At 48.5% G+C, this 11,024-nt stretch overlaps 1 protein-coding gene across 1 annotated transcript in view; it reads right to left on the bottom strand.

Moving 5' to 3' along the window:
• The window catches only part of dapk1 (death-associated protein kinase 1), a 42,418-nt gene that overhangs the window by 18,353 nt on the left and 13,041 nt on the right, over positions 1-11,024 (bottom strand). The window contains exons 5-11 of the mRNA XM_013910189.1: positions 9,150-9,198; positions 8,995-9,021; positions 5,736-5,888; positions 3,903-3,948; positions 3,730-3,819; positions 2,829-2,921; positions 1,053-1,190 (exon numbers count right to left, since the gene is read on the bottom strand). Of these exons, the coding sequence (XP_013765643.1) occupies positions 1,053-1,190; positions 2,829-2,921; positions 3,730-3,819; positions 3,903-3,948; positions 5,736-5,888; positions 8,995-9,021; positions 9,150-9,198 (596 nt within the window). The remainder of the gene's footprint in view (positions 1-1,052; positions 1,191-2,828; positions 2,922-3,729; positions 3,820-3,902; positions 3,949-5,735; positions 5,889-8,994; positions 9,022-9,149; positions 9,199-11,024) is intronic.

The raw sequence follows: 11,024 nt of genomic DNA, 5'->3' as shown, positions 1-11,024 counted from the left end.
GCTCTGTGGAACGTCAGTGTTTAAAACGTCAGGCTGTTTTTCTTCTGCTGTGTTTCGGCTGCAGGACGGGGCGACCTAGTTTCTGGGAAGCTGGCAGCTTTAAATAAACATGGAAAAGACACAAAGATTTTTATGGAGATCTTTGAGACGATTCAAGCTTTCATTTTATTCTTTAATCAACTTTTAATCTGTCATGATTTTGTCGGCGTTGGGATTTGTTGGATAAGCGGTTAATAAAGTGGAGGGATGGTTGTGTCAGACTTTCTATTCCTGGGTGGATATTCCACTTTGCTACGTTTTGCCTCGGATGTGAAAGCAGGGTTGCCGTCCACACAGTGTGGAGCACAGCTCAGACATGTAACTCTGACAGCCAATCAGCTCTCTGCGTCGGAGCAGAGCTGGAACAAGCCGGATCAAACATCATCACAAACATCATTATGCAACACGAGGCTGCACAACAACTGAATCATTTCTCAAATTATTTGCACGATTCATCTGAATCTGGAGCACAGCGGTGCAGTCCAGCCCACTGGATACTGTGAGACGTGCCTGCAGTGGAATAACTGAGAGCTTCAGTTTAATAAATCGCTGCTCCCGCTGAGCCAGCGTTCCTACACAGGCGTGAAAAATGCCCGAAAAGGGAAAATTATTCCCTGATTTTCACAATTTCTTGGGATCATGAAGAATAAACAAGTTATTTAGTTATAAAAATTGCAAATGTGACGGTTTTATCTGTTTGAATGGTGACTTTGTTACATGTGAACGTTTAAAGAAACGCCGCTCGCGCTCGTGTGAGTCTGACCTGTTTCCCAACCTCAGCACAAAGCTAACTCGTTACCGAGTCTTAACCTGGTCCCAGCGTCTAAAACTCAAAGCGTGACTTCTCAGAGAAAGATGGAGGCAGCACATCCACAGCTCCACACACACGTCTCTGTGTGGATGACTCAGGGTGGCGCCTGCTTCACTCTGATGTATTCAGTTTTGAACAGAGACACTGGCAGACGTGCTTCTGCGTCACTGCTTCAGATTCGTTGGGTTCAGCAGGAACGAGCTGAGCGTGTCTGCGTCACCTTGTTGGGCTGGTTCACATCGTAGTTGTTCAGCGAGCCGAGGAGATGCTGCAGACCCGGCACGTTGTCGTCATTTATAGCGTGGATGATGGCCTTCATCACAAAGGAGTCTTCCTCGTCCTAAACAGGTGAGAAACACGGTTAAAGACATTTAATCCTCTGCTGCTCACTTGATCTAAACCGAGAATCCAGCGATTACGACTCTGTCAGCGACATGTGACCCGGTCACCTTCAGCCAGAGTCAGCCGTGCAGCGCAGCAACGGGCCGTGCCGCCTCGCTGCACAAAGAGACGACGATGAGCGAGGCGGGGAGGCGGGGAGGCGAGGAGGCAGCGAGAGAGCGAGGCTGATGTGGCGTTTGCTCAGCCAAGCTCGACTCTTTGGCCGCATTCCTCAACATAACCTCGCTGCTGGGCGAGCCGTGACTAAAGCACCTCGGAGAGCTGCAAACAGCACAAACATGCACGAGCAGCGAGGCCCTGCTGGGAGCTCCATGCCCACCTCGATCGCACACACGTGAAAAAGACCTCCGGGTCTCGTTGTGACCTCCAAAATACACAGAAATGATTTAATAACTGCAGTACAAAGAAGCGGCCTTCCGACTGCGACGGTAACCACACTCATCCATTTATTCATCGAGCGGTGATGCAAGCAGACGCTCAGCAAGAACGAGCTCTAATCACATGAAGTCTTTCTGCTTCACATCGCTGCCAAGTTCAAATGTTTTTATCCAAACTGCAGAACAAATACCTGAATGCATGATTAAAAAACAAGACAGACAACAATCAAAAGGTTCATTTGAGGAAGAAACCACAACAGTCCTGCAGGAGCATGCAGGAATAATGAGCTGTCTGAACTAGTGGAGCTGACCTCGGTAACATGAGCTGAACACGTGTAAACACTGCAGCTTCTGTGAGAAACTTAATTATTCACAAAGCCGTCCCAGCAGGCCGGGCTGTGCTCAGAGCACGAACACCCACCTGTACCTGCTTTTCAGGTAAGTCACTAAACCGTGCCTGGAAGTCTCCATCAGAGAGCTTGTGTTTGTTACCCTGAACCACAGGGGGCGCTGTGACCTCACCGTGCCCAGTCCTACCTGTCAGGTCACCTGTGACGGCAGGAAGCTGCTGTGTAATCCTTCGATGACATAACAGGGCCGGCCCCGGCTGCTTTGTGAATGATTGAGCTCCTCACAGAAGCTGCAGTGTTTACATCTGTCCAGCTTATCGTGTCGACTGGAAACGGACACGCTAACAACGTAAAAGCCTCCGTGTGTCCGAACAAGCTGACTCATCATTTGACCTGTGGGGACATCTCACTGACATAATGCTTTCCCTGGACCCTAACCATGGAAAATGAATTCCTAAACCTCAGCCTGACCCATAACCAAGCTGTAACTAACACTGAAACCACACTTTGAATCTCAAAAATGGCTTCAAACTTGTGGGGACCAGGTCTCCATAAGGGCTGACGGTCCCACAAGTACAGTAAACCTCCCAACAAAGAGACACACACACACACACACACACACACACACACACACACACACACACACACACACACAGCAGGAATGAGGAAAAGATGGTTTTCTGCCGTCAGGCCACAAATACCTGAGCTGTAACTGAACATTCAGTCAAACTGAAAGCGCTCGCGCTGCACGTCTCAGTTACTCTAACTCTTGGCTGGAGATAAGGACTGACTTCAGAGCTGGAGCAGGTGCATGAAGCTGCTCTGCTGGTGCGAGGCTCTGCGTCTTACCAGCGTGTCGTCGCTGCGGGCCACGCTGATGTTGCTCCTGGACAGGAAGGAGCGGGACAGGCGGTTACATAAGGAGATGAGTCGGACCGATTGCTGCAAGAGACAAACAGAGAAGACACGGGGTCGGTGAATGTGCAGAAGCAGGACAAGCTCACGTCACGTCACGTTAAGGATCCCCGCCGACAGGCAGGAGAGCGATTTTCTGCTCTGGTTGAGTTCTTTGCTCCGATTCATCGCTCGTAACCCGCTGACCTGCACGTGGATCGACCTCACACGTCTGCAAATGTTCCAGCTTCACGTCGATGTTACAGATTATATATCAACCATCATCACCAGAGAGCGAACTGACGACCTCAAATGATCTCTGAGCCTTTGCTCAGTATAAAGATCAATAAACACATAAATGATTTTGTCCAATTAATAAGAATTCATTTATTAAAAGCAGGTGTTCTTTGTGTCGCTGCAGTTTTTTATTCTTCCCTCTGAATTTCGAGATGAGCCTGAGCTGCGTTTAACGTTTGTGTGTTTTGGAGGTTTTTGTGTATCAAACATAAATAAATCCTCAAAGATGAAGGCTGCTGCAAAGCCAGGAGCTGCTGTGAGTCACCAAACAGAAGACAGAAACATGGCGACAGCATCGCCGCAGCTTCAAACGCCGCTGCGTTGTGTTGGCTGGGAGCGTCGCCGGGTCAGCTGTGACGAACCGAAGTCGACACGCAGTAAAGAAGCCGGCGGTGAATCTGATGGCTGCGGCGACCCCGCGGCGATCAGCAGTGACAGCGAAGCACCAATGAGGAGACTTTGTAGCAAGAAGCTTTCAGAGTGCATCATGGGAAATGTATTTTGTTGCTCCTGAAGCTTCAGCGTGAGCGTAGAAACCAGTACGATGGAAAACTCTCACCTTCCACTTTCTCCTGGCTGCAAACTTTTTGAACTTCTCCATGTTGACGGCCGACTCCTTCCTGCTCAGAGCCTGCTGAGTGTCCTTTGGCTGATTATAGGAAACAAAACGAGATAAATGTTAAAGCTAGAAAAGCTCAGACAACAAAATCCAAACGGCGACATCAGTCCCACCTTGATCCAGGGGTGCTGCAGGCTGTCCTGGATGGTCATTCGCTTTCTGTGGACAGAAAAGGAAACTCGATGATTCACCATCAGATGTTCCAGCTGCTGCGGTTCAGCTTCGGTCTTTTTCTTTGTGCATTAATGCTGATTATTTTGTTTTACAAAGGAAACATACAGTTGGGATGGAGACACGAAGCCTGACGGCAGCAGGACTTTCATTTATCTCCTAATTGTTTTCATCTTAGTTGCTTTAATCTGAGGCAGTTACAGGTTATAGATGTGTTTTTGGTTTTATTTGTAAAATGTTTTGTGTGCTTTGAACCTGCTGCCCTCTGTTTGAACCTGCCAGGCTTCCTGTGTGGGTTTACTTCCTCCCACAGTCCACAGACACCCACACCGGGTGAGTGTAAGCTGGCTGTAGGTGTGCGAGCTGTGCGTCCGTGTCAGGCTGCAGCCTCGTCTCTGTGCGTCTTTTAATAATCGCTTGCTGATATTACACAGCTGACCTTTGTCACTCTGCACCTAATGAGCAATAAAGATATAACAGCTGCTCTTTGTTAACCTGGAATATTCAGTTTCCTCTTTCGATGCTTCTCTACGCGGCGTCTCATGAAAGGCGGTACCGAGAAGCTCGGCGTGGTCGTCGGAGTAAAGGGAACAAATCTACGTGGTGCACTTCGGTGCTACTTCCTGAGACAGACAACAGTCTGACAGATTTTAAAACGCTCACATTTCATCCAAACAAAGCAGAAGTTACCTGACAGAGTGCTGCACCAACATTAATGATTAATATTTAGTAAAGCTCGATGTGCTGCAGGGACGGCCTCAGTCCAACAACAGCCCGTTGTTCACGAAAGGTTTCCGTACGTCCTACATAGATTTTGGGGAACCTGGCGAAGGCGCCGCTTCCTCTCGGCTCGGCCCGATCGCCACCACATCCCCGTTTGCAGCCGAGGCGACTGCATTCACACCAACCACACAGGTTCCCAGACTTCCAGGCCTGTGCTGGTGCAGCTTTAACCCAGCAGACTTCATAACAGCATCTCTTCATTATCTTCCTGCCGCCGAGTGAATGCAAACCTCGACGCAGATCAATTAAAAGCCGTTCCATTACGAAGCGCTCGGCCCGTCATCTCTGAAAGCCCCATCAGGCGAAGCTGGTAAAGTCTCTCTGTTTACAGCAGCGCATGCCCCCCCCTCACCGTCTCCTCTCTGACTTAAGGTTATCCAAATGAAATCATCCTCACACCTACAATTAATCACCTCTGTTAGCCCGCTCGTTCTCACGCCGTTGTTTTGAAAGGAGCTGGCGTAATTACGAGCAGAAAAGAGCTTGGATGGCGGTAACTGTCCTCGAGCACAGCTGCAGCCATTCAGCTGTTGCTACAGCAACTCTGTAACGAGGGAACAGTCCAAACAATTTTAGGAGCCAGCGCCAACAGGCACGGCGCCGAGCGAGGAGGCAGGCGTAGCTGGAATATCTGCAGAAAGCACCTATTCAATTTTCCTGTCAGCGTTTTAAAAGCGATTAAACGAGACCAATCAGAGAGCGACCATTTAGAAGTCAACGCGTCGTTTAAACGCTGCTGTTACAGCCAAGACTCAGAGCTGAAGACTAAATGTGTTCCTTTGTTGTTCAGCTGACTGGAGGAAATCACACCGTCAACCAAACTACCTCGAGTCAGGATACGCAGGAAGGCCTCAAAGCAGACTTGTGTCTGAAGGAGTCACCCTGCAGTCTGGCAGCTGTGCATGGAAACGTTTGTCGTGATTAAAGCAGCTCCTGCTCTGATGTGACTCTAAGGCCGCTGTGATCTCAGATACAACGGAAACAGAACATACTTTGGATCTTTGACGAGCAGCCTCGCTATGAAGTCTTTGGCCAGCACGCTGGTGTTGCTGAAGAACTCCTCATCGAAGGTGTAGTCCACCGCCGACACGTTGGCCAGAGTCTCCTGCTTGTTGTCGCCCAGGAAAGGAGAGGCTCCGCTCAGGCTGCAGGACGAGAAAGGTTAACGGAGAGGTCAGAAACGTGCAGGCTGGCGGGTTTTTATCTTTGTGTGAGGACTTTAACAAACCAGCTCTGCATCACATCAGGTGGAACCTTCTCTGACTACAGCTCAGCTGTCTTGTAATCAAAGGAAGAGGAATTTTAGTCCAAACGCTGATGAGCTTCAGCCCCTGAAATCCAAACTACAACCTTACAACGCTTTGCTGAGTGAATGTGATTAAAGAGCTGCAAATAACTGACTCGTTAGTGAAGCGTTGCTATCAAACACTCTCAGGGAAACCAGCTGGACCGCTCTCGGTGTGAGTGCAGGAATTTTAATGCACCTTCACACCTCCACTGAACACAAAGCAGATGCACTGAGGGGAGCACGCTTCAATGGACAGACCACGGCGCAGCACACGCAGGGCTGAGCAGTCGTGCACGTTAACGAGGGCTCGGCCTCCCGGACTTTAGCCCGTTAAACCGAACAGCAGTTCCCGACAAACCCGGCCTCCCCTTCTGCTCCGACTCCTGCATCCCGTCACCAGCTGCTAATTAACATGTGATCTGGAGGCGTGGAGCTGTGCAGGTCGAGCTCAGGCTGAGCGGAAATGTATGAATTTATCGACTGTATAAAGCTGCTCACAACAAACGAGTCATTGCGGCGGCTCGTTACGAGGCCAGGCGATACAATCAGCAGGGAAGCGTGACGTCGGGACTCCTGGTGACGTTTTACCTCCTGGTTCTCCAAAACACTCGTGCACTGAGCACCAGGCCGAAATCAAGCCCTGTGACCAGCCTGAAAGCCAGACTGGGCGTGAGCAGAGCAGAGAGGCGCCACCTTCACTCATATGATGCCAGGCTGTGTGGCGCACGGCACGCCAGGCCTGATGAAAGAGGAAATAAGAGCGCGTTTCATTACCCAGAGCACTGTTTATGATTCTGTGGTCATCGTGTCACGCTCACCGAACGCTCCCACACACACACACACACACACACACACACACACACACACACACACACACACACACACACACACACACACTACATTTGCCAGTGAGAGATGAAGAGTCAGCGCACCTCTCTGTTGCTCTGCTGTGATAAGAAGCTGAGAACAATCTATTTTCTACCTTGCCAGGCTGAGCTGTGACAGCTGTGTGGGCGGACGCCACGAACAGGGATGCACGTGTGAGTGTGCGTTTGTATTCATGTCTTTGTGGGGACTGGGTAGATGTCCCCACAAGATATCAATACCCCACATGTGTGTGAGCACACACACATTTGTATGAGATTGTGTATCATGCAAACTGAAAAGCTCGTGTTGTTTGCAGCTGCTTATTATTGAATATTCTGATGACACCTTTAGGTTGGCGTTTGGCATTTACCCCCCCCTCTCTCTCTCGCCTTGTTTTGTTTGGCACGCTCGCATGTTTGTGTAGGCAAACGCAACTAATGTGCGATTTGTTTTTTGGAAAAATTGGTGTAGGTGTCACTTTGAAGGATAAAGGTGCGCGGGAGCTCAGGAAGCCTTCAGCCGAGTACACAGAGAGGCGCCGGGATCATCGAGAGCCGGCAGCAGTCGACCGGCGGGTCGTCGAGGACGTGAACTTTTGCTGCTGAATTAAACTGTGCTGACACGTCTGCAGGCGACTGCTTCACTAACACAGAGCACACAAACAGCTGCTTTAAAGACCAAACTACGTGAATTCAGGAGAATTTGTTGGATCCAATCAGACTACTGCGATCCTCCGAGCTGCTTTATCAACCCAACGACATGCTGATAAGATCACAGCAGACTCGGCAGAGCAGGATAAAGTCCAGAGTCAATTAGCTTAAGCAGACTAGCCTCAAACAACAGTGCACGTTAGTGCTAATATTTAAGAATCAGAGCAAATAAAAAAAGTTTTCAAATATTAAAAACAGCTTAACGTGCGAGTTACATGCAGAGATTATCAGGACTGGGAAAATCCCATCTGTGGCTCAGAGGCAAAGATCTGTTTAAAGTGTTTTAAATATCGTGACGAGTTTCGGCTCATTTAGGTTCCAGAGTGCGCGCAGCAGGAAAAACAAGCTTTTAATAACAGGGCTGTTCAGTGTGTCGGAGCAAACATCCTCCTAAAAAGGCCACTTCTTTAAAAATAATCAAACACTGCAGGAATTTACTAGTATAAATCAGTTTTATATTAAACAACCTTTTCCGTCAGTGGATAATTGGACGTGTGACGAGAGCGGGTCCCATCACAGCGTGACAGTCGGCGAGCCCACAGGAAGTGTGTCGCCGACCCTGTGACGGCTTCGTTTGGTGACTGAGCTCAACTCTTCCTCAAATGAAACCACGAAGAACAAAGAAACTGATGATGACGTTGGAACAAAACGTTCTTCAGGTGAAAACCAGCCGCTGACCGTGGAAATACAGCAGCTGTGGGCTGCATGCAGTCGACGACTCGCAGCGTGATATTTAATACGAACACAATCACAACAGTAGCTCTCTGACGCCATCTTTAAAGCGCTCTGCGGGTGTTTGCTGGTTTGGGTGTGACACGAAGCGCCATCAAGAAAAAAACAAAGGCTTCGCACAAAAGAGTCAAAAAGATCAAAGATGGAAGGAAACGCGTGTTTTAATCACATGATTCATAATCGCGGACACGCGTGTTTGCTCAGCTGTTTCCTGTTAGCTCGTGATTTTCGCAGCTGGGCCGTCACGTTTTATGAGCTTTTGAATTATTTTTTTTTGCTGCTAATTTCTGATGTTTCAGTGCATTTGAGCTCTCAGGGCCACCGTAGATTCGCCCACCGAGGTCAGAGAGACGCCGCTGAGATCGCCGCGTCTTGGCAAACACGCTGCTGCTCACGCTCAGCCAGTGAAAACACAGCAAAGTGAAACATAAAAACTGGTCCCTTCCCATCAGGTGTAAAAGCCGCCAGCCTGCATTCTTTCTAATGGCCAAAAGGGGGCGACTCTTGTTGTTGTAGTAGAACGAGGGGCGGGCTGGTTTGTTGCTGTTGTCATTCTTTCAATTACAGTCAGACAAGCAGAGCAGGTTCAAAAAGCTCCATCGCTTACATACAGTTTATGCCAGAGCAGGTTTGCTGCGGGGTTGAGATACTCACAGGATGTAGGTAATCACACCGACGCTCCTGGGCGGAGGCAGGAGAGAGGAACAGAGTTCAGCTTTTCAACATCTCGAACATCAAACACCATGAAAATCCTCGATGTATTTTACAGCAGACGCACAGCTGGGATGAAGCTCTGCGTGTTTACTCACCACATGTCTGCCTCCAGGCCCAGAGGTTCGTAGTTGACGACTTCAGGAGCTGCGAGGAAACCGCAGATTGTTAGCATTCAGGTCGGCACACAGACGTTACTTCTTCTCCACACTAATTCTTCTCAGAGTTTGCTGAGCTTTACTGGAGCGCACGATCGCTTTGGGCTAGGTTCGCTCATTTGTTTGTTCCTTCAGAGGTGTGATTTTTTATGGCTGCTAAAGCTGCGATTTCTTTTCTCCACTTGTCTGTAAATGTGTGAATAATCAAAGACAAATCACTGAATTCATTTCTAATCGTGCTGAAACAAAACATCCTTCATCTGAAAGAAGAACCCACAAAAATCAACAGGATGATGTCATCGTTTTTCCTGCAACTCCATTTATGGGCCAATCAAATGCTTCCAGACTGTAAACAACACTTTTTCAGCCTTTATTAGTTTATTATTGACAATAAGTCAGCTAACAGTGTTTCCCACCTGCAGAAGTGTCTGTATATCGGTGTGGTTTTTACATTTGGGTGCAGCGCTGTGTTAGAGTACGTTTCATTACGTCTCTGTGTGGAGCTGTGACTGAGCTGCGACGCAGAGACGGAGAACAACTCGATGCAAATTGCAGCAATCATGTGTTAAAGGATCTAAACTACCATAATTTCCTCCATGAGTCGTGCATCAGGGCCTCGCCTCTAACAGCCGACTGTGTTGGTAAATGAGCCAGAACAGCAGGGCGAACTACAACAACTAACTTCCTGTTGCTTTTACAGCCCCAGCACGCCGCCGTCAGTATCACACACTCACCTTTTCCAGCTCGCCCTGCAGCGGCCGAGCGCTGCGTTCCCGCAGAGGAGCGAAAACTGAAACTGCAGAATGCAAACTGCAAAAGCAAGACCGTGGCTCAGGGGGTTGGGAAGCACATCTGTAACCGGAAGGTCGCTGGTTCGATCCCCCTGCTCTCTCTGTCCTGGTCGTTGTGTCCTTGGGCAACACACTTTACCAGCTGTGGCTACATCTGTAGCTGCCTCCATCAGTGTGTGAATGTGAGAGTGAATGAATTGTAAAGCGCTTTGGGTGCCTTGAAAACGCTATATAAATGCAATCCATTATTATTATTCTTGGCATTTACATTTACATCTGCCATTTCATCTGCTCGCTTCATACCGGAGACGAGACGAGCAGGATTCAAGAATCCTGGATTTTAAACAAACAGCCTGCAGGAGCAGCGAGAGCAGCCGTGGAGGGAAAAGCTTTTAAACTTTACTTTGACTTTTAACTTTTGATTCAGTTTTTCTGCCTCAGACTTTACTGAAATTTTAAAATGGCTTAAAATACCAACTCAGACGAGACTTCCAGAAGGACGTAATTTATTTTGAATCTTATTTTATTATATTGAGCTTTTATTCTTATTTTCTGCTTCAACACTTTAGGTTTTCAGCGCTGAGAACATATAAAGAACATGTTATTCTATGGAAAGCATGAATGTTTATGTTTTGCAGCTGACTCGATTCTCCAGCATCGTCTATCCCACACATCGTTTGGCTTTCTTCCACCTGATCTTTATTTACACCATTTGCCCGCTGACACCCCGCTGCAGCGGGAGCGTGCTCTGGTCTTGGCCTGGATCATGCTGGTAGTGGGCACTGGCACCAGGCGGAGGGTTGGCTGCTGCCCCAGAGAAGAGTAGATGAGGGCAGATGGCACTGGTGTCTCTGCGAGTGTTTGTACTGGTTTAGGCATCTTTGTGGGGACCAACAGTCACTTATGAGGACAAAGTGCCCGCCCCCACGAGTGTGAGACTCAAAATGTGGTTTTAGTGTCAGGGTTACAATTAGGTTATAGTTACTGTTAGGCATTCATTTTTCATGGTTAGGGTAAGTGGCAA

The sequence above is a fragment of the Pundamilia nyererei genome, unplaced genomic scaffold (assembly GCF_000239375.1).
Source record: "Pundamilia nyererei isolate P.nyererei 1_Seehausen unplaced genomic scaffold, PunNye1.0 scaffold00038, whole genome shotgun sequence".
Taxonomy (NCBI): domain Eukaryota; kingdom Metazoa; phylum Chordata; class Actinopteri; order Cichliformes; family Cichlidae; genus Pundamilia; species Pundamilia nyererei.
The sequence above is the reverse complement of the archived record's forward strand: the minus strand, read 5'-3'. Positions and strand labels throughout refer to the sequence as shown.